Here is a 24,875-nt window from a genome sequence, read left to right on the forward strand (position 1 = left end):
AAGAATCCTCTGTCTGAAGCATACGTGACCACAAAATAAACCGTATAGCTATTCCTTTACACAGAATCGAACTGTGAAGGTGTCTTGATCAGAAACAGACACTTCAGATGTCCATAAAGCTGTCTTAACGTGTTGTCATTTCTGAGACCATACAACATCTCGTTGAAACATCATCATCTTTAAAGTATTTTGTCAGTGAAATCCGGTTGTTACTGGTTGAATCTAGTTTCATGGGCATGCGCAGTAGGTGTAAACAGGAAGAAGCTGAAAGAAAACTACGGCAAATAGAACGGGAAGACAAATTAACATCTACCGAAAAACTGAATATTGTTCTTATTTTGTGTATGAGTGCGTCAACGGAAATTATGTAGCATATTGCTTGATATTTATTAGAATCGAGACGCTGAGCATTTTTTGGGAATTCTGTCGATAACATTTGCTAGCTGTAGCTGTTACTAGCTTCGGCAGCCAGGGTTATCAAACGAGCTACAATTCACCTCCTTCTTGCAGCTCGACCAGATGGTCCACTAACCCCCTAACTTGGGTATCGGGTCAGGATTTTCTTGTAAGAATCGTTTTGGTCTCCATCACCAGCTGTATCCAATAGTATTGCTAGCAGCTCTAGGATTTCATTAGAAAATGGTTCAGAAAGACAAGAAGTTGGAGCCGAGTCAGGTCGAGGGCGAGCCAAATCCAAGTCCCGTCCCTAACGATGCTTGTGCCGAAGCTCCCGGACCTGTCGAAGAGCCGAGCAATGCTCGAGTTGAGCTGACTGGTCAAAGAAAATTCATCAGTGGAGTGGTGGAAGGTGATGCATCTTGCAAATAATTAATGTAATTCAGTCAATGATGTCGTTTTGCTACCCGACATTGTCAACCATTGTCAATAATGTTTACGCCAGGATGGTCGTATGACCATTTTACAGCTATTAAAATAATAAAAACAAAATATTATCGAATTAAGTCGTGCGCTATTACCTAACATAATGTATTCACTAAGGCCCTGTGTGGTCTGCAGATGGAATTATGTCATATTACATGATTAAATTAATTTTGTTATAATAGTAGGGTTTGTTGCCGAGTGCAACAACCATCGTCGCAGAGAGGAACAGCAGACAGTCACCCTTACCCCAGGGGAAAAGGGGTGCAGTGAATTGTAAACCGAGCTAAGGGGTTGCCTCAAGCGCCTAAAATTTGCAGCATTGAAAATCTGAACACATTTGTCTCCGTTTTTTGTCTGAAACAGGTTTCTATGGTCGTCCATGGACAATGGAACAAAGAAAAGAGCTGTTTAGAAGGTAATTCAACGTGTCAGTTCTCCACATCTGTCTCTGTCATTTAACTAATCTGTTAAATGAAACTAATGTATTTCCCCCAATTATGCCATCTGGGTGGGACCCCCATCTTTCATCATCAATATTTAATTAGATTGGAATGCTGTTCTTGCACAGTATAATAGATGACATCAGTGGTGTAGGCTAGCATGAAGTTCCAACCTTCCCCATACCGTCCCTCCACCCATGCATAACTGCTTATTTTATAGTGGACATAAGGTTTGTGCCCTTGTATCAAGTAGACTACATCACTGGATCATATGCTAGCCAGCCTTGGCCTTCCTGTTCTAACCATAGCACATGCTGTGTCCCCAGGCAACAGAAATGGGGTCTGAACACCTACCTCTATGCCCCTAAAGACGACTACAAACACAGAATGTTCTGGAGGGAGATGTACTCCGTAGAAGAAGCAGGTGAGAGACACTACTTCCATTATACTTCCCATATGCTCCCCTCCCCATCCCTTATGTTCAGGATTGCCTTTTCAGTCAGTTTGAATCTGCATTAGTCAAATCCTTTATCCGTCTGGCCAGTTCTTAACTGAACTGGAGAGAGTGTCTGGTACGCAGGTTGGTATTCAAACCGCTATGTTAAATCTATCCTAACAACTATTTAAGCTATTGGATGTCCTGGTGATACAGCTATTTCTCACAAGGTCGGTCACAAGGCCCTTCTAGGTCACATTCCCTACCATGTATTAATGTGTGTTCAAAGTGTTCCCCACAAAGCGTATTCATTAGTGTGCAATACTACGTACGTGCCTCCTCCAAATGTACCCCCTTTATGTTTCTCTCTTTCCTTCAACCCCTCCCTTTTTCTCTCCTCCCTCATCTCCCAGAACAACTCATGACCCTGATCAGTGCCGCTAAGGAGTATGGGATAGAGTTCATATACGCCATCTCGCCCGGTTTAGACATCACCTTCTCCAACCTGAAGGAGGTTTCCACGCTGAAGAGAAAGCTGGATCAGGTAAGACTGCTTATTATGTCACCTCTAGCTGAGTAGCAGAGACACAGGCTTTGTTCATGCCACACGGCTTAAGGCTGGTCCATCAGTAGAGATTCTCCATGAAACATTCATCTCAGATTATTCTAGATGAGTCCTTAATCTGTGTCCAGATTACCACATGACAGGGCTTTATATCTGACACCACCAATGGCCGTCTCCTCCCCGCAGGTCTCTCATTTTGGCTGCAAGTCCTTCGCCTTACTGTTTGACGACATCGACCATAACATGTGCCCAGCCGACAAGGAAGTGTTCAGCTCCTTTGCACATGCTCAGGTGTCGCTCACCAACGAGATCTTCCAGTACCTTTCTGAGCCAGAGACCTTTCTCTTCTGCCCCACAGGTAACTAACCCAACCCCCTTTTGCCCGACCCCACACACACACACACACAAAATGCACGATAGACGCTAATTGTTTCCAAGTCTGGTGTTGCATAGCCGTGAGTTGATTTCTCTGGTGTGTTGTGCTTGTCCGTTTGTCCGTCCTAACCAGAGTACTGTGGAACCTTCTGCTACCCTAACGTCTCTCAGTCGCCCTACCTCCACACCGTGGGAGAGAAGCTCCTCCCAGGGATAGAGGTGCTCTGGACAGGTGGGTGGGCTCCAGGCCCTGCTATGGGAGGTTCCCATACCTCCACACAGCCTCTCGATCATGCGACAACACATCTACACCTTAGACCACGTGTTTCCCTTTGAGCGGAGGTAACCCTGAATTCAGAGTCAACCACACCCCGGTCTAGTTCTTGTATTCGGGAATCCTGAACACGATCACATTAAGCAGTCCTATGCATTGAACTATTGAAGCCCGGTCGACAAACTTTATTCCCAAAGATATCTAGTAGGAGAGAGTCCCTTCACTCATGATGTGCCTGAACCTCTGATGTCCTCCCTCTCTCGGCAGGACCCAAGGTGGTGTCGAAGGACATCACGGTGGAGTCCATCGAGGAGGTGTCGAAGATCCTGAGGCGGGCGCCCGTGATCTGGGACAACATCCACGCCAACGACTACGACCAGAAGAGGCTGTTCCTGGGGCCCTACAAGGGCCGCTCCACGGAGCTCATCCCCAGGCTCAAGGGAGTCCTCACCAACCCCAACTGCGAGTTTGAGTCCAACTTTGTGGCCATCCACACACTGGCCACCTGGTACAAGTCCAACATGAACGGCGTGCGGAAGGACGTGGTCATGAGTAAGTCTAGGCTCTGACTCTTGAAGGGAAATGTGCCTCAGTGTTCAATATGCTTCTTGAGCATAGATTTATTTAGCCTAAAATGTTAAAATTGGCATAATCTCTGCTCAACAGAGATGTACACTTCCTGTTTGCAGGAGCAGTATGCTACACAAACTGTCACACATGCTTGTTAATCCATGTGTGAGGGATGTTAAGAGCCGGCTGTCTATTTCAAGTCCTGCAGGACTGTTTGTTTTGAATTGGTTAGCTCAGTCCCACCTACCTGACAGGGTTAGCTGAGGTTAGCAGGTGGTAAGGGGTCAGCTTTGGAAATAGATCAAAATCAAAACAATCATTTGACATGTTGCTATAATTATCTCTTTGTGTCACACACACCCCTCTCTTTGTGTGTCACTTTCACATTCTCCTCCCTCGCCTCTCCCTCCCTCCCTCTCTCGCTCGTTCACTCCCCGCTTCCCCTCCTCCATCGAATTTCTCCTCTTATCTCCTTTCCTTCCTCCCTCCCTCCTTCTCTTTCCTCATCTCTCCCTCCATCCTCCTCTCTCCTGTCCTCCCTGCCTCCCCCCTCTCGTCCAGCTGACGGAGAGGACAGCACCGTGTCCATCCAGATCAAGCTGGAGAACGAGGGCAGTGACGAGGAGCTGGAGACCGACATGCTGTACAGCCCACAGCTGGCCCTCAAGCTTGCCCTCAACGAGTGGCTGGGAGAGTTCGGCGTGCCTCACCAGTTCAACAGTAAGACCTGGCTAACCGCCCTGCACAATTAACCCGACACTTCAGCTTCGGTCATTGTAGCCTAGGAACATGTCCTTAACGTTTCAGACAGAGGAGCTAATGATGACGCCAATGTGTTGATCGTGTCAAGTCATTTCCTTATGTGGCGCTTCTCACAGGTCGCCAGGTGCCTCACAGCGGAGCCAAGAGCTCAGCCATCGACGTGACCTCCATGGGCGCCCCCTCCCTCTGCTCCGCCACCACGGTGACCACCGTGTTCCAGCAGCCCATAATGTCCCCTGTGGCCCCCTTGCTCTGCCCCGACCCACACTCCCACCCTTTGACCAAGCCCCGGGCGGAGGAGGTGGAGGAGGTGGGTGCTGCTGTAGACATCGATCCAACAAATAATCAAACGATTTACCGTTAAATCTCAATGAAAGTCGTTGAAGGAGAGAAAAAAAGAATCGGATCAGTGTTTTGACCCTGTAGGTCCAGAACCGTCCTCGTCTCGGGACGACGGTTCGTGCTAGCGCTAGGGGCACCTGCTCTGTGTTTGAGTTGAGAGACATGTGGCCTCCGTTCCTCCAGGTGGAGGTCGAGAAGAAGGACTCAGATGAGGAGCCCATGGAGATGGCCGTGGAGAAACAGGAAGAGGCCGGGGCAGAGGCCGACTCCGAGGCCAAGACCTCCAGCCCCCTGCTGTCTGAGAAGATGTCTGAGGACCTGAGGCCCATGGACACAGACAAGGAGAGCCTGGCCGAGGCCAAGTCCCTGGAGGAGTGCCTACAGGAAGACTCGGGCAGCGACGTGGCTCCCATGCAGACCGATGAGCAGCTCAAACAGGTGGGGCCGGGAGGATTGTTTTCTATTCACTTTTCATTTCACAGAAGTTTTTTAAAATCCATAGCGGCATACAAACAGTGCAGCAGAAGAAGAGGGAGCAGATCTAAAAGTATTTCGGTGGTCAGAGTCACGGAGTGGTGGTTTCACCAGGCACAGTGTAAAATAACATCTCAGCTACCAGGCATCGTTTGGTGTCATCTGATCTGTGCAATGCTTCTTAAACACAATGCCTGGGCTAGATTAAGTCCAGTCCGCGCCGCCCTGACCCACCCCTCTCCTCCCCCACAGGAGGTGTTTGTGCCTGGGCCGGGAGAGAAGGTTCTCTTCATGGTGGAGCCCCTGTCCCTGGAGGACCTCAGCCTGCTGGCTGAGATGTTCTACCTGCCCTACGAGCACGGGCCCAAGGCCATGCTCATGCTCAAGGAGTTCAACTGGCTCCGGGCCAACAGCAACAGCGTCAGCGTCAACTGCAAGGGCGAGGAGCCGGACAAGGTAGGAGGAAGGGAGGATGGAAGGAGGGTGGGGATAGACAGACAAGGAGACAGAGATGGTAAGGGGAGGGAGAAAGGAGGGATAGATAGATAGGCAAGAAGACAGAAGGTAGGGGGAGGGAAGGATGGATGTAATTAGATAGATGGAGCAGTGTACCGAAGGAGTAATAGGGAAGGATGGATAGTGATGAATGGATAGAGAGACTGATGGATGGAAGTTTCTAGTTAGAGAGAGTGATGATAATAGATCTGTGGGTATAACAGTGTTACAGCCCTCTCTTTGGTAGTAGTGGCCCAGGGAGAGAGAAGGGCCTAACAAATATAAGAAGTTCCGAGCTTGTAAATGCGGTCAAGTTTGGTGGTGATCCTGGGAACTCCCAACTTAACAAAATGGTGGATATGCAGCACTATTGGGTTGGTACAAGCAGTACCATTTGCTGCCATGGGGTGGTGGTGTTTGTTCTCACTGCTAAATGGACACGGTTCTCACCACAAGTTCATTAGAGCTCAGGGTTCTATCTTTATTCGTATGATGTTGGGAGAAACCCGATTTTTAGATGCTTTTTTTAAGTCTCTCTCTCTCCCTTTCTCTTTGTCTGTCCCTCTCTCTCTTTGTCTCTCTCGCTCTCCTCCACCCCCTCCCTCCCTCTCCATTCCTGCCCTGTCCTGCAGGTGGCAGAGTGGCGCACCAGGGCCGAGACGTTTGAGGAGATGTGCTGCTCCGTGAACCAGATGTTCACCCGTCTGTCCAACTCTGTCAACCGCACCATCCTGTACGACCTGTACCCATACATCTGGGACATCAAGAGCATCGTCTCCATGGTCAAGTCTTTCGTCCAGTGGCTAGGTACGCAGCTGTGGATCACCAGACAAGGGAGCCCCCCTCCTCACCCCCACACACAGCAGTAGAGATATCAACCGGAGAGACCACACAGAGACAGCTATGGTCACCTCTGGTGGTGAAGACACCTAGAGGAGAGCTCAGAGCTCTTATGTAGCAGGAACACAACACAGGCTGATAGCTTAGATCCGGTCACCACCAGGACGGCCTAAGTCTGTCTTATCTCCCTGCGTGGTAGATGGAGATATCCACACAACCATATTCAGCTTTAGAACAGTGTGACTGAAGACCCTGCCTGATGGATAGCGGAGTGAGGGTGGATTCGCGAAAAGACAAAGAAAAGATGATCAGAATTAGCTTTATTTGCCACTTAAGTTTGCGCAAACAAGGAATTTACTGTGGCAAGAAGAAATGTAGCTCGCTAAGCCATTCACTGTCTGCTTAACAGACGTGAAAAACCTTCATTTTAGACCTAGTCGCACCACTATGACTAGCCAAGGTCATGATAGTATAGTCGCTGTGATGCTTCTTTTTTCCATTTGTTTGTGTATTTGTTTACTTGTTTACTACTGACTGAATGCTGATTGCATCGCTACCATCCCCCCCCTCCAGTTAGCTGTGTTGACTGAGGTCTGACCTCTGTGTGGAAGGACGTTCAGCTGGGTTAATGCTGCTTGCTGTGTGTCACATCACTGCTGCGTAAACACACACACACTCCCCTCCATGCCCTAGCGCGCACGCGAGCTTGGAGAGACAGGTGACTGACTGGGGAAGGTAAGACCATTCTGGTGCAATAGCAAACGACTAAGCCTGAACTTTTACCTTCGGGATACGTATTGTGGAACTGTAGAAGCGCCACTGTGGAGTCCTGTGAAGGGAACATTCTGGAATAGACGATCAGAGATCTAGAAGCTCTCCTGGAAGGTTCCTTCTAGCTGCATCAGAGCTGAGCTGGGGTAGCACCTCATCTCCTGTTTCTGTAAACGCTGATCTCACTCATGCATTCTTCAGCTGAACACACACATTCTGTCTCACACACACACACACGCACACAGAGTCTTTCTCACACGCCGTCTTCCCCCTACCACCACCACACAGAAGCACTCTGTCTCTCTTACAACCACACACACACACACACACACACGGAGGCGATAGGTGTGCCCTGATCCAGCTAGAAGACCAGACCCAGAGAGGCTGCCTTGATGGAGTGTGAAGCACCAGCATGGTCTGTAGGCTTCTCCCCGTAACCCAGTTTCATCCACAGGTTTCTGTCCTGTCCTTGTCTAGACGGACAAGCTGAGGACCCTAAACAGCTCTACCACACAGCAGGCAGCAAGCCCACACTGGCAGCTCCACCTCCACACCAAAGTCACAGACAAAATGGACCCGTTTTGTACAAGCCCCAACCATACGCTAACGATTGTAGGGGGAAAGAAACGACAAAAATCCATTGATCAAAAAGACGGTAGATTTGTTTTCAGTCCCACTGACACAATAATGTGGTTCTGACACATTCGAGTGTGTTGATGGCCATGTGTCCACACAGGAAATTGAAATGTCTCCTTTCCCATGGTCCTCGTCCTCCCCTGATGCCCTGCAGCTGGCATTCAGTCCCCTCCTCCCTGGTGTTGAACTGAGAACAGTTATTAATGAATATCTTTTATTGTTTCTCCCCTCGCCATGTGCAGATGGACGCATCCACTCCCAACACTTTCTACCGCTATTGGATCGCCAGTGGCCAATGTACTCACTATGTAGTCCTTGTCACGTTAGGGCTAGGATCCCCATTCTCGTAACGACAAAACGTTACGATAGCGGAAAAGGAAAAAACCCAAACTTCTGATTGGGATTGAGACGGAAAGGGATGAAGCAGCCCTCCGGATGAAGTCACATTTTTGCGCAGCGATGTTTTTAGTGTCCGTGTTAAGACATGTTAACGCCAACATCTCTTTCTCTGACAGCTTCTCTCTGACGTGGTTTCGTCTCCGTCAGCTGTCCTGTAGAGAAGGCCCTCCAGCGCCAGAGGCACCTGTTAACGGACTCATCCCTGGCTCTCACTTTCATCCCACATCATGTTCCCTGTATCGTTAGGCCCGTAGACCCACTAGAACCACAGGCCCAAATGTCGGCCTCAAACCACTTCTGATTGGTTGGGTAACACAACACCAGAGAGTCTTTGTGACTCCTTATGGAGCCTGCTTGCAGGTAAATGGTCAAAAGTGAAGTAATAAGCTCATTTGGTGGCCATGGCTGCTCCTGAAATCTTGGAGCATTAACACGTGGGGTTTACAAGTGAAAGCCAGCTATGAGGCCCCTCCCTCTGCGGGTGCATCTGTGCGCTGATTGGTGCCCATTCCTCACAGGAAGTGCTCTTAAGGGTCAGGGTGAGGTTCAGAGGTCATAGCAAGGGTGTTTACTGCCCTGACCCCCGCGCACTGCATTGGTCTCGTCACATGACATGGCGATGTGGCTTGCCACTAGGTATAGTCCAAACGTCATGTCCACCCCTTTCAAGGTTCAAGTTTTTGAAAGCTTTATTGTCCTTTTGCTGCATGTGCGCAGAGCATGACAAATAGGTCAGACATCTTTAGAAGTAAAGTGTAGACTTCCCTTGTTTTGTAAATGTTCCAGAAGTTGACAGGGCAGGCAGCATAGAGTTTCAGGAGTGCTGAAAACCTTCTGGCACCTGCTCCCCCTCCTTTCCCCCTAGTTCAGCATCTCTCTGCAGAGCTTCTCTGCTAGGACTCTTGGCCTTCAGAATAGACCTTATCTGACACAAACTTAGGCGCTTAGAAGGAGCTATCCCTCCTCTTTCTCCTCTCTGTCTCTCCCTCTCTCCTCTATCTCCCTTCCTGGTTGGATGAGGCCCGCTCCCCGGTCATGTGACGAGGCAGATAGGAGGAGAATGTGACTTCAGACGAGGAGCTGAGATGAGAACAGTGGGGTGATGGCAGCTGAAGCTTACAGACCAGACCAATGAGGCACCCAGACCCTGGACCGAGGGAACGTTCTTAATGGTTTCTCCATGTTAGGTTCAAGGAATGTGTTGAGGTTGAGCTGATCTCAGAGGCCCAGTTAGAACTTCCCTCTCACGTATTGACCTGTGTGAAACTGCGAGGCCACACGCTGCCGTTATAAAGACTTAAAGAGAGAAGGGCTTGTGCCGAGAGGATTCACATTCTCCTGCATGACAAACTAGACCAGTAGTAGTTGACGCAACGTTAAAGGGCCCAGTTACAGGGATCTCCGAGATGTTTGTGGTGTGTCCACCTGAGGAGATGAATAAGAAGGACTTCTCAGTTAGACCTCAAATGATGCATTTTTTTCACGAAGGATTTCCACTTCCAGAAGTAAGCTTTGGTTGCTTGATCCCCAGTAGGCCAACACCCCCCCCCCCCCCCCCCCCCCCCCCCACAATTTTTATTTTTGTTTTTGTATTTTATAAATCCTTTACATGGAACCAAAACACGAAATAACATTTATAAATATTTGTTGTCTTTGGATAATGATAACGGACGCCGATATACCCGCTCCCCCATTCCCTCCATCTCCGTTGGAGCGCCCTGTCACTATGGTAACCTGATGTCCGCTTGGCTGTGCTCCTAACAGGGTGTCGTAGTCAGACCTCAGCACAGTTCCTTAGTGGAGACCAAGAGGCCTGGGCCTTTAGGGGCGGTCTAGCAGGAGAGTTCCAGGTATCCCTCATACTGACTTCACAGCTGAAAAAAATGAGTTTGTATCGAATGTTAGAATGTGTGTTCAGTGTTGCGCGCACGCTTATATGAAAAGATGCAAGGGTTTGGTCTGGGAAAGGGGAGCTGATATCTGACGATAGACTTTTGGATTCTTTGGATGGTGGATTCACCCCATTCCTTCTACTTCTTAACAGACACCCTCGTCTTTGGCTTCGAGGTGAGCGTTTGTTATGCTTTTGGGAAATTATTTAATTGGAAGAAATTGACCTCATGGGGGAACGAAAGCTTGTTCTGCTCAAACAGGCATTACATTGTTTTGAACAATCTCTAAATTCGAAATTCTTTCAGCGACTGCCCAAAGGAGATGCTGCTCTTCCCAGGCGCATGCGGCCGCTAGCGAGCATGGCTAGGGTTTTTATTTCCATGACATCTCATTTCTTTGCAGGACAACACAGCCCCCCCCAAATTACCCCCCTCTCCCTCTCCCCCCCCCTTTTTTTGCACGCGCTCGCATTTTAAAGCATCGCAGCGCCAGCGAGAACGCAAGCGAAGCCACCCGCGAGACTCAACAACAAAAACTCCACGACAAAAAAACTCCAACTTAACTGCTCTAGTCGCGCGCCGTCTCAGGCTTTGCAAACAGCAAAGAGCCTGCATGGCACGTAGTCTTAGCGAACAACTTACGACTAGGTAGTATGGTCGTGTTTATCCTCGGGCAGCTCTTGCCAGTGTTGTTTTGTTCCTGGAGTTTTGCCTGTCTCTCCCCTGCGCCTGCATCACAACCTTTCTCAACAGGAGGGCCCTCTGCGCAGCGACAGCGAGTACTTGCGATGCCTTTAGACACATGGGAAAAGGAGCGTCTCCTCTAGCCAGTAACCCCTCTCCTCAGACCAAGTCAACACCCTCAGGCTCTGTTTTCTCTTTCTCTCTCTCTTCCAAAAAATATTATATGCATTGCTTTTTATGGAGTAATGCTCTTGTAGTGATAGAAAAGTTCAGCTATTGTTGCCATCAAGTTTGTCCTTTACTGTGGTCTTCCACTGTCCCTCCAGAATGAGCCTCTGAATGAGTCCATGTTGTCCGTCTAGGCAAGGCTCGTGTTGAGGCCTCGCTCATTGTGGAGGGGCAGTGATTCAGCTGCAGCAAATGATAGGCAGCCAACTCTGTATCAGAGTCCCAGATCCCCTAAACACATCTGTTTTGATACCCACAGAGATTGTTGCCTATAGAAGGGGCAAACGATCTTTTCTACCAGCCTCCACCTTCAATGCCGACCTCCAAAATGTATTCCATAAGGCCTTACTATCCCAAGGATGAGGTGAGGAGAAAATTACACCTTTTGGATAACTGTGTGTGTGTAATTGGGTTTCAAAGCATAGCCGTGGGAACATATTTTATTAGGGGGGGGCTTAATGTTGCGGGACTGACCGGGAGTAAAAATAGGCCCTGGACTTTGATCCAGACCGGACCACCAGAACCGTCCCCCGTGTATACGCCACCACATCCGCCCTGCTAATGCATTCACTTTCTGTGTCTGATGTGATGCTAGTTTGGGAGTTCGATACTTAATGCGTGCGTGCGAAATTTTTCAATGGGTAAAACCTTGCCAAGTGAAGGTGATCTGAATTTTTCAGCCCCACCCTTACGTTTCTTAGCCTGGTTTTCCATTGTTATTCTTCTCCCGGTGCTCCTGATGGCCAGTCCAATACTGCGGGGCTGTGCCGCGGTGGTGGATTTTAAAGTCATATTATTTTAAATTCTCATGCTGTCAGGGGGTGCTGCATCACCCTCAGCACCCCTAGTTCCCGCGGCCGTGTTTCAAAGTGTTAATCATGCATGTAGTGCACCCCATCCCACCCCTGTGTAACTGTGTGTGTGTGTGTGGGTGTTTTGCAGCCTGCGGTCTATAAGATTTGCAAGGAGATGTATTCGGAAGGGATAGAGGAGGTTCCATTCTCCGAACAGGAGCCAGACCTCATAGGAGACAGGTAGGACCTGGAGAACACGTATGGTTCTCCACCGATAACTTGAGGGATGGAAGGCTCCACTTGCCATGGTACGGTCTGACCAAAGATGTGTGCGTGCGTGCAGGCTGGTGGGAGGATTCCTGACCCACAGCCCAGACTACGGCTTTGTCCTGGAGGATGACGAGGGGATCTGTGGCTACGCCCTGGGCTCCCTGGACGTCAAGCCCTTCGTCAAGACGTGCAAGATGAGCTGGATCCCCTCCATGCAGGAGAAGTACAACAAGCCCGACTGCCAGAAGGACCTGTCCGATGCCGAGGTAGGAGGCCCGGCCTGGTTCCTCAGCACCTCGCTGGGGGTCCCACTTTCAAGTCTCCCCTTGTACCTCTACCGGGGTAAAAACATCTGCTGAAAAGGCAGAAAACGTACCATCCAAATAGCTTCAAGCTCTCCTCCCGTTTTCATAATGTGTTCATTTAGCAGATGCTTTTATCCAAAGCGATGTACAGGGGGGTGTTGAAAGTCGGACTTTTGATTAGCTTGATTTGCTCTACCGTTGAGGTGTACCCATCCCTCCCTCATCTTATCTCCGTTCCTCTGCAGAAGATGATGCTGAGTTTCCATGAGGAAGTGGAGGGCCTTCCGGAGACCTTCCTCTCCAACTTCCCCTCCCTCATCAAGGTCGACGTCCACGCCAAGGTCACTGACCCCAGCGTGGCCAAGAGCATGATGGGATGCCTGCTCTCGTCAATCAAGGCCAATGGTGGGTGGTGTCCATGACGTGGGGAAACCAGCCCGGCGTTAAGGGCATTGAAAAGGAGGGACGGGTTCTGATCTTCCCACTCTCTCTCTCTTTCCCACTCCTCTATCTCCACCCTTTGCGCTGTCTTCCCCCCCGTCCCTCCTTTCTCTATCTCCCTCCCCAGGCTCCCACGGCGCGTTCTGCGAGGTGCGCCAGACAGATAAGCGGATGCTGGACTTCTATAGTAAACTGGGCTGCTTCGAGGTGGCCAAGATGGAGGGCTTCCCAAAAGACGTGATCATCATGGGTCGCAGCCTCTGAGAGTGCCCCCTAGTGGAACTGATGGAGTGTACAGAGAAAGAAACGGCGAGAGGGGGAGGGAGGGGGGGGGAGGGTGCGCGCTCGCCTGCCACCCGTACCATCCACAAGGGTTTTTCTACCACATGACCATCAGGGCCAGCCCGAGGGTGGCCAGGTTTTCGAAGCTTGGTCATCTCTCAAGGCCCAAGGTGCTGTCCATAGATGTTCTGGAGCTCCTCTCTGTCCAGAAACCCAGGTGTTCATCTGCAGCAGGCTGTCAATAAGTCCTGTCTTTGCGTGTATGTGTATTTGTGTGTTGGGGATTGGAGCCGATATGGAGGACAGTCTCCCTCCGCGATTGGGCGTTAGAATGGAGCAGGAGGCGACTAGTCCCCCATGCGGCTCCAGGTAGCAGGAGCTGGCCTAGGCTCCTCCGGCTCCTTTAGCCTTCAACCCCTTCACCTTCCCTCCCTCCACCAGCCCATCTACACCACACCACAGGGAACCAAGAAATTGATAGAAAGGCCGGCCTATAGTCTCCAACGAGCGCTTACCACTCCCCTACCTGACACACTGCTGTTCCCCAGCTTCTCACATCGGAGCCAGCCCTGCAGCACTCTAGTTGGGGGCGCAGGGCTGTGTGGGGAGGGAGGGAAGACCCATAGTGCAACACTGCAGGACAGCAGCAGGAAGGACATTTCTGAACTTGATTACTGGCACTGATGTTCCTTCAGTTCATCCGTGGGGGGAGGGGTGTAAAAACAAAAACAAACATCTTTGGTTTTCCAGGAGATCCGCACGCCTGTAGAAGGAAGTGTTAGTGGAGATGACTGACGACCAGAGGACCATGCCTCTGGGTCCATCTCCACCTGGATAGAAGTAGCTTAGTTCATGGATCTACACGGTTCTCAGCTTTTTTTGTTTGTGTATTTGTTTTGTGTATTGCTTTTCAGTTGACATATACTGTATATTTATATACTAGACATATATTGCCTTTTGGTTCATTGCCTTGCATGTGTGTAACTAGAGAGCCTGGTGTTACTCTTTCTTGTCTGTCAGACAGTCAGCTGGAGGTTTGACTGCAGACAGTCAGCTGGAGGTTTGACTGCAGACAGTCAGCTGGAGGTTTGACTGCAGACAGTCAGCTGGAGTTAGGGGTAAGGCTGCTCTGTGTCTGCTCCTACTCTGAAGAGTGTCTCAATGTCCAACCTCCTCGACAGCCTTTAGTACACTGTAGCATGCAAATCAAAACAGCAACCGATATCCCAACTTAATGCACAGGTAATGAATCCCTTGGTTTGGTTGAGCTTCAACCAGAGACACTGAGTAATATTAGCCTCCCCGGATCCATCTCCATAGTTTCAACACTAGCTTCTCTCCACCATAGCCTACCAGCTCATCTTCCCGACCTTTCTTGGCCAAGGATGAGGGGAACGTCCTGCTACTAGCCCCAGAAGGTCCCTGGGTGCCTGTGCTGGATCCAGTATACAGCATGTCTACAATCCAGCTAGATAAACAGCACACAGAGAGAGCATTCCCTTACCATGCTGAGTAAAGACGGTTATCTGTTCTGGACATTTCTATTTCTACCTGTTACTTGTGAGTAGATGTCCTTATTCTGGTGTATAGCAACATACCTCTGTGCTTAGGTCACGTCCGCCTATCACCAAAGTGGCACCGACCTGCAGGGGTGTGTGGAGGGGGCTTTTTGTATCTTAATTGTTCAATGTTTTGTACTCAAAACGTGTGTTCTCCTCGCTTTTGCTTTGTTTGTTTTTTGTAAATCTTGAAGAGAGTAAAAAGCACTTTGACGAGGCTGATGATGACAGGAATGTTGTTGTTTGTTACCTGAGAGGCTGCCCTGCCGTGTCCTCTATGTACAGTCGCTGCCTGACAATGTGATGTATTTGATACTGTAGCCCAGAGTCCTCCATACATGAGGACTGTGCCAATGAGTAGTCCATTCTTCTGTTTTTTTGTTTTCAATTTGTTCACTGTTTAGTTTCCTGTGTTTTTTGAAGCTTCACTAAGGAACTCTTGTTTGGTGTAACATTCTCGAAGGAATGCTTGCTTTGTTTCATATTCTAAAAAGAACAGTTTGATCCTCCAGTGCTTTCATCGTCACCTCTTCATAGAGAGGTGTGGAACGTCTGCCTATATGCTCATGGTATGCACAATGACAGTTTGTTTAAAAGAATAAAGTCATTTTACTCCACATAGGGGGAATTAGAAGTATGGTTGTCAACCTCTAAGCCACAATGCCTGTGTGCTCCATAATTTTTTATTTATTTACAAAAATACAATACATTTACTCAACCATGTTTGTTTTTTTTATTCCTGAATTTGCCTTCCACTTTTTGAGTTACTCAGAGCACAAACGGTTTTTATTTTTTACAGTTTTTACAGTAACACCCCCCCCCCCCCCCCCCCCCCCCCCCCCCCCCCCCCCCAAAAAAAAAGTTTGTAACATGAGAAGACAGTTCTGATTACAGATGTTCCATTAAGAACCATTTCAGGTCTAAGATAATTGTTTGAGGTTCCAAACATCTCCTTCCTGGTCTGAAAATTGTTGTAACTTGGTGTTCTGTATTATTACTATGGTTTCTAAAGACATCATCCATAGTGGATTACAAGTAGATATAGGATGTCTATAGAGAGCAAAACAATGTGTTATACAATCTCGACATTGTGGCCAGATTCTCTGGCCTCTTTATTGCTCCACTAAGGATAAAGATAGTAACCATATCCTCTTGGACAGTTTACTGCATTGCTTGTGCTTAATTGACATATTGGCTTCTTCATTCTGGTGACTGTGAAGTTGTGATGGAAGGGGTGTCATTTGTACAGTTGATTATGCTTGACTATACCTTTTGCGGATGGGAAGGGGCATTTTGATTCATACACATGTAACTACAACTTCTGTAAGATTTGTATGTAAAAGAAGATGATTCATATTAATAAACCATGATTACAACATTCTGGTGAGGGTGCTATTGTGATATATATATTGCGGGTTGAAAAAATGTCAGCCCGCACCATAAATGTTCATATTTAAATTGTTTACGCATTTAAAGTAGGGTTCGGTCACACCCACTCTTAGGAGTAAACGAGGCCAGACGGAGAGGGAGGCAGGTTATGGTATGGAACGTGGCCTCAGGACGCAGATTAATGACGTAGTCAACGTTGCGACGAGTTTTATTTCAGACTGAAGTGAAGGAGTGATTTGATCTCGGCAGCTGAATTTACGAATACAACAATGTCATACGCAGAAGACGAATCCTCGGAGTGTGGCAGTGGGGGACCATCCAAACTGGAAAGCTACGTTTTCAGTAAGATCGCGGCTTATGAAATGTGATATTAATTTTAAAAAAACTTTTGGTTAGCACACGTGGGGAATCGCTGTGGCACTGCCAATAGCACGTTTATGAAGTAATGACACCAGCCTGAAAAATACCTAAACAAATTAGCGATGTCTGTATTTAGTTTCCGTTGTAGATACATGTAATGAGGTTAATTGTAGTTTGCCAAGTTAAAGCGACTTCTTAAAAGGACATTGAACGACAAACACGTGTAACAAAATGGCATCGTATCTTCTTAGGCTGTGAACTTTCTTCCAAAGTACCATTCTACACCTTTCAAGGAGATGAAGAGGAGGATTTGGAGCACTTTCTTGAACTACGAACGGTAGCAGATTTAATATGGTTACCGATTAAATGTTTTTATGAACCAGATATTTATCTGCACTCGGATCAATCGCTCTTCTGTAATCTCGTAGCGTTGCATTCCGCGTGTGGGTCAGTAGCCTAAATTCGTGTTTTTTTCTGTCTGGGGGTATTTTAGGTATGTCTTGGAGAGGGAGCAAAAGAGGAGAGTAACGTGGTTGAGGTAACGGCCATGAACCACAAAGGCAAGACCATCTCTGTGCCTGTGGCAAACCTCCACCTCAACTGCCTGCCTATGGTACACTAGTCTTTTAAAATGTTTACATTACAAAACAAAACATTGCCTCCCTGAGGGAGGAGATGGTGACTAATTTGAAGGACGAATAGATATCAGTCTAGTCAGACAGTCCTAATGCCAGTTCTGCCGTGGTGTCTAATCAGTGGCCTGGGTTTCTGTCTCATCCCTGCTGTGTTTCTCAGGTGAGTCTGGGGGAGTTCGAGCTGAAGGCTCCGGTGACCATCCGTCTGAGATCTGGAACAGGGCCTGTGACTGTTAGTGGGCTTCACCTCATAGGTGAGATTGTTAACATGCGCAGTACTGTACACAATGAGGGAAGAATGGCTATACTCATTGATAGTCCACACACACACTTCTTTCTTTAAAGTATAATCACTTTTTTCTGATAGTGTGACACTCATCTGAGCTTCACGTCAGACTTTCACAGCTTCCCACATGCTAGGAAATCAATTCTTACTGGGAGTGTGATGTCAGACAAACTGGGTTACCCTGCTTGGAATGTCCGGTTACTGTGACAACCGCCTGGGCTTCCAATGGATGCTGCCTCAGGGTCCTTGTCCGTTGTAACCCCAGTATCTGTTCTCGTCCCGTAGCCTCAGACGAGCTTGGGTCGGATCTGTCCGATGAGGAGGACCTGGAGATGGATGAGGAGATTGTCCCCATCAAACCGGCCAAGAAGAAGCAGAAGTTGTAGAAGACAACCTGTCAGAGCCTGCTTCATTTGGACTTTTTAAAAGAAAATTAAAGGGATGTTTATTAATCCTATTAGATACATTTTATATCGACTTCCGTTTTGCTGCTCTAAGATGACACCCATAGGTGTTGGTCATGCTGAACGTGGTGTGGTTGAGAGGGGTGCCATGTGGAGCTGACCTACCTTTTGTTTGTGAGGGTGGAGATGGCTGGAGGGGGTTTGCCCTTAGAGACTGAATGAATTTGGTTTTATTACAAAACGCTGCGTTCCTTTCTTAACACAATCTGGATTTTGAATAGGATTGATCAAAAAAAGTGTGTGTGGAACTTGAGCTTCAAAGAAAATGTGATTTTTTTCACACACAACACCAGCAGTTGACTGTGTAATGACTTCAAACCCTTAAAGGTTTAAGAGTTTGAACACATGATTTGTATTTGTTTGCATGCTTTGCCAATTGAAACCTCTTTTTAGCCTGGGAGCCAGACTAATCTGCCAGCCCCTGCTTTATTTTCACTGGCAGATTAGTCTGGTTCCCATTCGAACAGATTTCCCTCCGACCAGATTCGGCTCGGGCCAGTAAGAACGGTTTCCCTGACATGGGGTTGGTTTAAGGGACTATACAGAAGAGTGTAGTTGAGGCATGGTAACCAACTATGATGGCGCTTCATTGTTCTGATTGGTTGTATATACATTTGCGTCCAGAGCCATTTAAGTTCCTTTGGAACAAAAAAATGAACGGAGGTTCCATGGATTACCAAATGAATATACCATTTTGAATGGTGTCATGTCATGCTGTTCTATGAAATGTGTCTTTCTGAAGTGTTATTTTTTTGTATGTTTACAAATTGTTGAAATAAAGTGGAATTCTTGTGATAAGAGTATAAACTTGTTTATTCGGTTTCTTAGGAACAGAATGTCCATTTGCACTGTAGTATTTGCATTGCTGTCTAGGGAGTCCACAAGCGCACTGATGGCTTCACTGACTCCCTGCAGTTCAGTCTTTTTCTATTGCATCTTAATGTGAGAATGCCTTCTGATCACTAACATACCCAATGCTTTCCCACAGAGACAAGTTGACAACTTTCCATGTGTATTAATGTATGCTGAAGTCCCATAACTTTGTATATTTTGTATTATGCCTGTATATGCACTTGTAACAGTGCAAATTCACCCCCAGGGAACCATACATATTCCTCTGCTCTCCCCTCCTGGGTGACGTGAAACAATGAGGACAATCCATGGAGGGGGGCGGGGGGGACTTGGTATGACCTGGTGTAACAATAAGCCTGCTGCTGGTAGTCATGACCACTAGGGGGCAGCTGCTCGGAAAAGTTTGTATTTGGATGACATGTTCTTATCCTGAACATTATGGAAAGACACATCTGCCTTGAACTACAGTTGGGTTTTCTCCCAGCCATAGTCTGGACTGAATGATAAACAAGGCTTGCCAGGTAAACTTGTAAGCAATGAATGCGGTTCTGTCACTATTCTTTCAGTATCAAATGACCTCTTCACACCATACACCAAAGAAATCTCATGATTGAATGTCACATTCATGATTAATGAGTTGATAGCTTAAAAACATAAAAAGGAGAAAGTTCTATCAATACAATTACAAAGCCTGGGTTTGGAGGAGTTCAAAATATGTTTTCAACGGTGGTTGTTAGCAGGGTAGCCACTACAGGCAGACTGATGATCAGCTCTGTCCACCATTCTTACTCAGAGCCCCTTGTTGAAGTAGACATGATGTATGCCATCTCTATACTGAGCCACAATGGACTCCCTCAGCTCTGGCTCCAGCTTGGACACAGCAATGGAACTGGAGTAAAAAACACGTACACTGTTAATGAGTACTGAAGTCCCACTTCAGGTAAAGCACAAGGTCTGTTGGGATTTAGAGTCTGGGTTTCTTACCAACTCTGAGGAAAAAGGGAGCAGGCTGCTGGTACCATGAAGACGAGGCTAGGAGAGGGGAGGAGCAAGGATTAGAGGGGAGGAGTTACAAAAAGCAGCAGGAGAGCTGTTCCCCAGATGATTCCTTCCAGCTGATGACAGTTGTATGAGGCAGAGAAGTTAGCCTGGACTTACAACACTCCCACCATCATCACTTGCAGGGGCCCATGGAAAAATGTGATTTTCTGGAACACAGTGAAGAGGTCTGTCATTAATTATTGTTAATTGATCCGTGGTTAAAGATTTCAACTAGTGATTACTTTATAACTGTTATACCGTTTTGAATGTTCTGAATATAATAAACAATGTTTGATCTATGCCCTGCTATATTAGCTCATGAGAACATGACCCGTGGTCATGCTCAGGAGAGAAATATGCCTATATATGAATTATGTTGCTTGTAGCATTGATAAATGGTCATTATGCTGTTTGCTAAAGCTTGCTTGTGCCTGCATAGTCTTAAGTCCTTTATTTGTAAGATGCGACTAGGGAATGTCTATAACACTAGATTATAGGTCTGAAGTCACAATGTTACCAAAGTGTATAATGCCATGCAACTTTGAATGAGGAAAATAGGAGGAACGTCGAGGCTATCTAGGAGCCCTATCTAAAGACTAAACAAAAGCTATCTAGCATCATGAATGAGGCGTCTTCTTTCTGTGCTTGCAAAGCTATGTTGATTGTCACCCCTCTCCCATATTGTGATACTATTTAACTGCCCTTCATTCCTGTATTCATTGTCCATTCTTCTGAGATGCTCAGCTTGATTGTATCAGACACCTGCACCTTAGAGATCTGTAATAAATACTTAGATTTTGCCTTGAACTTGTATTTGCCAATGGACTTCGTTGACTTGGTACTTTACAGCAATAGAGTAGAACAAGAGACTTCTTCAACAGCATAGTGCACAATAACTACATCTTCCTTCTTTATATCTCCCTTTTATCTTTGACTGTCTCCCTCTCACCCACCACACTGTCTTTTGATCACACTCGTCACATGTCAGTCATTGGGTTGTTCGTCAGCACAACTTCCCTCCCTCTCTTACCCCCAACAGGGTTTGAACTCAGGGCACTCCTGGCTGACCAACCCTCATAAACATGGCTCTAGCTACTTTTTCTATGGGGCAGGTGAGGAGGAGTTTAACCAATTAAACATGGCTGCGCTTGCACACAAGCACACACACTTACTTGCATGAACTTGTATTTCTCCAATCTCTGCATGACAATTGGCAGAATGACTGTGGGGGAAAAGGAGAACAGATGTATGAAGAGAGTGCTGTGAGAGGTTGTTTGAATTAATACAAATGTAGTGCATTCAAACGCATTCTTACTCATGCCCGGGGCTGCCATGGTAACGCGAGAGATCACCACCTGAGTGATGCCCTTAATGGCGGCTTTCTGAGAAAGAGAAGGAGAGCAAGAGCGAAGGGGAGAGAGGGACGAAGAGGAGAGAAATAGAGAAGGAGCAAGAGAGGAATAGAGGAGAGAGAAGGGGAGCAAGCGAGGGGGAGTGAGTGAGCAGTCTTGTGTGTGAATGCGATGCCATCGGCCCAGTACTCACTCGAGAGTGGCCGAGCTTGTTGCCGTTCTCATCTGTGACTGCAATGCCATTGAGAATCTCTCTGTAGACACACACATACACACGATCAGTACCACACACACGCCTGTGTAATCAAACACACACACACAAGTTATACTTACTGTTGTCTCATCATGGGGATGTTGACACAGTTAGCTGCTGCCACAGCTGCAAATGGCACCCAGCGGGCGACTAAGGGAGGGGCTCTCTGGAGGTGGGGGGGAGGGGTTAGATGATGGTGAGACAGTTTGCGGCCAGACACACAGTCTGTTAAAGCCGGGAATGTTGCTTTGCAGTTCTATAAAAACAGGTACGGACGCAGCATGGTGGGGTCGTCGTTGTACCGGCAATAAGCCGGCACAACGACGAACAGGTAGTCACTGAGCCGAATCAACGTCTGTTTAAAAGGAAGAGCCGGCATTGCGGGACTACACATGCTACGACGCTGACGTCTAACATCACACAAAGTGACGGCATTATGCCGGCTGTTTGGTTCAGTGTAAACAAGCGAAGCCGGCACAATGGCAGGTTATCTTTTGCAGGATCGCTGTATAAAAGTGGCTATTGATTAAAATTCCATTGTTTCAAGGCCGATAAGAAATGTGTTTGTGTGCATACCACAGTCAACTTGTCTGAGACTGGTTTGCTGATGGAGAAGGTACCTTGGTGTAGAGGTTCAGACCCACAGCTGTGGCCAGAGCAGTGCTAGTGGCAGTGATGTACGCCACTCCAATCTGCCTGGCAACACAAACAAACACACACAGAAAGTTGTCTCTGACGGAACTCTTTAGAGACATAAACAGGATGAACCCTCTTTCTACTGGTTCTCCCCCTCATAGTCCCCCTCATTTGTCAAAGCTAACATTAGGTCAGATGATTTGCCCAGGGTTTGATGGTTCAGGACCTGGCCCAGTTTGATGGCTTACTTTTTGGAGATGGGTGAGGCGGCATTGCGGTTGGTGTAGTTGACCAGGGCATTGAAAGACTGGTTCACCCACTGCCAGAACACTACAGCCGGAACTGATCTGTAGCCGCACACACACGAGCACACACACACATTTAACCAACAACCGCAAATGGTTTCTGAGTCCAGCACGGTTTCATACAACCTTCCACATATCCCATAATTCACTGAAATGCAATGCACTCACATAAATATATGATTGTGTGGATGTTTGCGACAACCCTGGCCCACCTGTAAAACTGCAGCATGAAGCCTGTGATTGCCATTCCCCCCGGAACCTGGAAGGACATTCGGCCAATCAGATTCATGCGGTCGCCCGTGTCAGGGTGAAAGGCGGAGTCATAGAGCTTCTTGGCGTAGAGCAGCTGCTCCTCGGTGGTGCCTGGAGGAACGCTGCCCGCTCTGACACACACACACACACACAATGACCTACCACATTCTAGTGGGATTCCTCTTAGCATTTGTTAATGGAAACATTAATTCAATTTCCCCTCCCTCACTTCTCTCCCCTTTCTCATCTCCCCTCCCTCACTTCTTCTCTCCCCTTAACTTCCCTCCCTCACCTCCTCACTTCTTCTCTCCCCTTTCTCAACTCCCCTTTACTCCCTTCCTCCTCCCCCCCCACATCCACCTGCAGCTGTCCACCAGCTCTCGAGCCTGATCCAGAGTGGAGTCGGGTAGCAGGGCCGTGCGGAAGTCTGTGATGTTGAAAAAGTGTTTCAAACGGCCCATGAAGGTGCTCTGGTCCCAGCGGGGAGAGTCGATGTCAAACCGACTCTGGTCCATCCTGGCTTCACTAGCGGGAAAGAGGAAGCACAGGGTTTTTGAAATTATACAAAATGATCCTAACAAAAAACTAGTGTCAAACTCATCGCAGGCTCCTTAAGTACTGACCACCAATCCGAATCTGTGAAGCGCAAACCGTTGACGCTTCCTGTATCTTCAATCAAAGATGTGAAATAACGAAACGTTTATAAACGTAACTTCTGATCTAGCGAACTCTAGCAATTTAGCTTGTTTATCAGCAAGGCAGTCCTGGGCTGATATAGGCTACATATGTCACTGGGTTTCACCCCACTGGATAACACTATTCTAGCAAACAGCAAGGTAGGTACACGTGTTTATATGTATGCCGCTAAAGAATATATGATCGATTAACTACATACCTTGATAGGTCAGAATACGCGTGGGAACTCAAACTCTAAATTATACTGGAAGTAGTTTGAGTTCAATTTAAGTGTTTTTAAATTCTATAGAAGCTAAACCGAAGGAGGGGTTCACGTGGCAGCACGTCTTCCAATGAGGTTCGAGGGCAGCTCAGTCCCTCTGTTCTCTTCACAATCCTCTCTTTCAACCGAAAATTACAATTAATGGCCACCAGCACATGTAATCAATTGCATATTGCAGTATTTATTAAAATGCAGTATTTGTTTGCTAGTTAGCTAAAGCGGCAAACAGTGTGCAAAGGGTTGTTTGCACTGTCTCTTTAAATCCACCACCCCACTTCCTCTTTTGTCACTAAAGGGCTACGTTCGAATACTTGTTTATGCTTCCTTGACTTCTTCACTTGACGATCTGCTATGAGTGAGTGAGTGAGTGAGTGAATGACTGAGTGAGTGAGTGAGTGACAGGTTTATGGACGAATTTCAGAAACACCGAGCCCAGTTGTTAAAAAAAGTTGAATCTGAATCTATTTGGATTTTGAAATCCCATGTTTTGTTATCCAGGATCAAGTAATCAATTTTACTTTTGTGCTGGTTTTTTCAAAGCAACATTGGATTGGATCACCCTGATCCAGATGCAAACTTTTCAAAATTACCAAATTCGGATTCCCAGCTTTATAAATGGGACTACATATAGGACAGGACAGGTTAAATAGCCAGCATGGGGGTCACTTTTAAGTGTTTTGATTTGAAGCATAAATCAATCCAAACTGTCAGAGCCATCATCCGACCCACAAACAAATAAAAACAAACGGAATATTTTGAACATGTGTTTCAAAATGAGAAAAATGCTAAAATAATTAACTAAATAAAATAACTTTCAGATTTCGTCTTTGGTTGTGGAGAGACCCGCTTTTTGAAGCTCCTTTTAGGAGGCGGATCTCAAGTCTGGTCTTGGTTTGCTGAAGTTGGGAAAGTGGGATTTGTTCCTTTACCAAACTAATCTGTACTTCTGGTCTTTCATATAAATAAATGTATATGATACAAATTAAATTTTAATTGACCAAGTTTTATTACATGTTGTTCCTAAAATCCATCCTGAATCCACCCTTCTGCTGGGATCAGTATGATCTCGATTTTTTTGATCAAAGGTTGAAGGTTGGATCCAAGGTTGAAGGTTGGATCCAGATCAAAACCAAGACTGGATTACATGATCTAATCCAATTTCAATCCTTTTTTTTATTTTGAACAACCTACTTTTAAGATTTGATCCAATCCAATAGCCGAAATCTGATCAGATCACTTCTGAACAACTGGCCCAAGGTGTGAGTGTGAAAGACAGGATTACACAGTGTGTGTGTGTGTGTGTGTGTGCACATTCCAAACCCATTAGAACATTACATAAATACTGGAGATATTGTTTGTTTCCATAGTCACCTCAG

At 47.1% G+C, this 24,875-nt stretch overlaps 3 protein-coding genes across 5 annotated transcripts; 2 read left to right on the forward strand and 1 right to left on the reverse strand.

The window, feature by feature from the left end:
• The first annotated feature begins 218 nt into the window (after window positions 1-218).
• Window positions 219-15,538, forward strand: oga (O-GlcNAcase). Its single transcript, XM_047030144.1, has 18 exons — window positions 219-808; window positions 1,246-1,297; window positions 1,649-1,746; window positions 2,172-2,302; window positions 2,510-2,681; window positions 2,832-2,930; window positions 3,240-3,524; window positions 4,104-4,262; window positions 4,421-4,614; window positions 4,830-5,084; window positions 5,373-5,576; window positions 6,248-6,422; window positions 10,026-10,111; window positions 11,325-11,429; window positions 12,008-12,099; window positions 12,203-12,395; window positions 12,680-12,839; window positions 13,003-15,538. The coding sequence occupies exons 1-18, from the start codon at window positions 640-642 to the stop codon at window positions 13,137-13,139; spliced, it is 2,766 nt and encodes a 921-aa protein (XP_046886100.1). The 5' UTR covers window positions 219-639; the 3' UTR covers window positions 13,140-15,538.
• Window positions 15,539-16,276: 738 nt separating this feature from the next.
• On the forward strand, window positions 16,277-18,653 carry npm3 (nucleophosmin/nucleoplasmin, 3). Its single transcript, XM_047030169.1, has 5 exons — window positions 16,277-16,447; window positions 16,717-16,802; window positions 16,959-17,078; window positions 17,261-17,354; window positions 17,672-18,653. The coding sequence occupies exons 1-5, from the start codon at window positions 16,375-16,377 to the stop codon at window positions 17,770-17,772; spliced, it is 474 nt and encodes a 157-aa protein (XP_046886125.1). The 5' UTR covers window positions 16,277-16,374; the 3' UTR covers window positions 17,773-18,653.
• Window positions 18,649-23,788, reverse strand: LOC124474210 (sideroflexin-2-like). 3 transcript variants are annotated; one of them, XM_047030163.1, is made up of 13 exons: window positions 23,437-23,788; window positions 23,165-23,210; window positions 22,902-23,066; window positions 22,502-22,672; window positions 22,233-22,331; window positions 21,969-22,044; window positions 21,429-21,514; window positions 21,289-21,349; window positions 21,059-21,125; window positions 20,916-20,965; window positions 19,861-19,910; window positions 19,687-19,734; window positions 18,652-19,591 (listed from the first exon to the last, which is right to left on the reverse strand). In XM_047030163.1, exons 3-13 carry the CDS (start codon window positions 23,054-23,056, stop codon window positions 19,492-19,494), a joined length of 963 nt encoding a protein of 320 aa, XP_046886119.1. In that variant the 5' UTR covers window positions 23,057-23,066; window positions 23,165-23,210; window positions 23,437-23,788; the 3' UTR covers window positions 18,652-19,491. The 3 variants fall into 3 exon arrangements, with proteins under 3 accessions (XP_046886120.1, XP_046886119.1, XP_046886117.1); XM_047030164.1 differs by lacking the exon at window positions 23,165-23,210 and having other exon boundaries at window positions 18,649-19,591; XM_047030161.1 differs by lacking the exon at window positions 23,165-23,210 and having other exon boundaries at window positions 22,902-23,061.
• Between the last annotated feature and the right edge of the window lie 1,087 nt (window positions 23,789-24,875).

The sequence above is a fragment of the Hypomesus transpacificus genome, chromosome 11 (assembly GCF_021917145.1).
Source record: "Hypomesus transpacificus isolate Combined female chromosome 11, fHypTra1, whole genome shotgun sequence".
NCBI classification, from domain to species: Eukaryota; Metazoa; Chordata; class Actinopteri; order Osmeriformes; family Osmeridae; genus Hypomesus; species Hypomesus transpacificus.

Bases quoted from the DNA above. Each gene is read 5' to 3' on its own strand.
- oga (XM_047030144.1), top strand. From the start codon at position 640: ATGGTTCAGAAAGACAAGAAGTTGGAGCCGAGTCAGGTCGAGGGCGAG. The intron at 3,525-4,103 runs GTAAGTCTAGGC...CCTCTCGTCCAG, and splicing joins GCGGAAGGACGTGGTCATGA to CTGACGGAGAGGACAGCACC. The intron at 12,396-12,679 runs GTAGGAGGCCCG...GTTCCTCTGCAG, and splicing joins AGGACCTGTCCGATGCCGAG to AAGATGATGCTGAGTTTCCA.
- npm3 (XM_047030169.1), top strand. From the start codon at position 16,375: ATGTCATACGCAGAAGACGAATCCTCGGAGTGTGGCAGTGGGGGACCA. The intron at 16,448-16,716 runs GTAAGATCGCGG...GTATCTTCTTAG, and splicing joins ACTGGAAAGCTACGTTTTCA to GCTGTGAACTTTCTTCCAAA. The intron at 17,079-17,260 runs GTACACTAGTCT...TGTGTTTCTCAG, and splicing joins ACCTCAACTGCCTGCCTATG to GTGAGTCTGGGGGAGTTCGA.
- LOC124474210 (XM_047030164.1), bottom strand. From the start codon at position 23,056: ATGGACCAGAGTCGGTTTGACATCGACTCTCCCCGCTGGGACCAGAGC. The intron at 22,673-22,901 runs GTGGATGTGGGG...TGTGTGTGTCAG, and splicing joins GAGCTGGTGGACAGCTGCAG to AGCGGGCAGCGTTCCTCCAG. The intron at 21,350-21,428 runs GTAAGTATAACT...GTGTGTCTACAG, and splicing joins ATCCCCATGATGAGACAACA to AGAGATTCTCAATGGCATTG.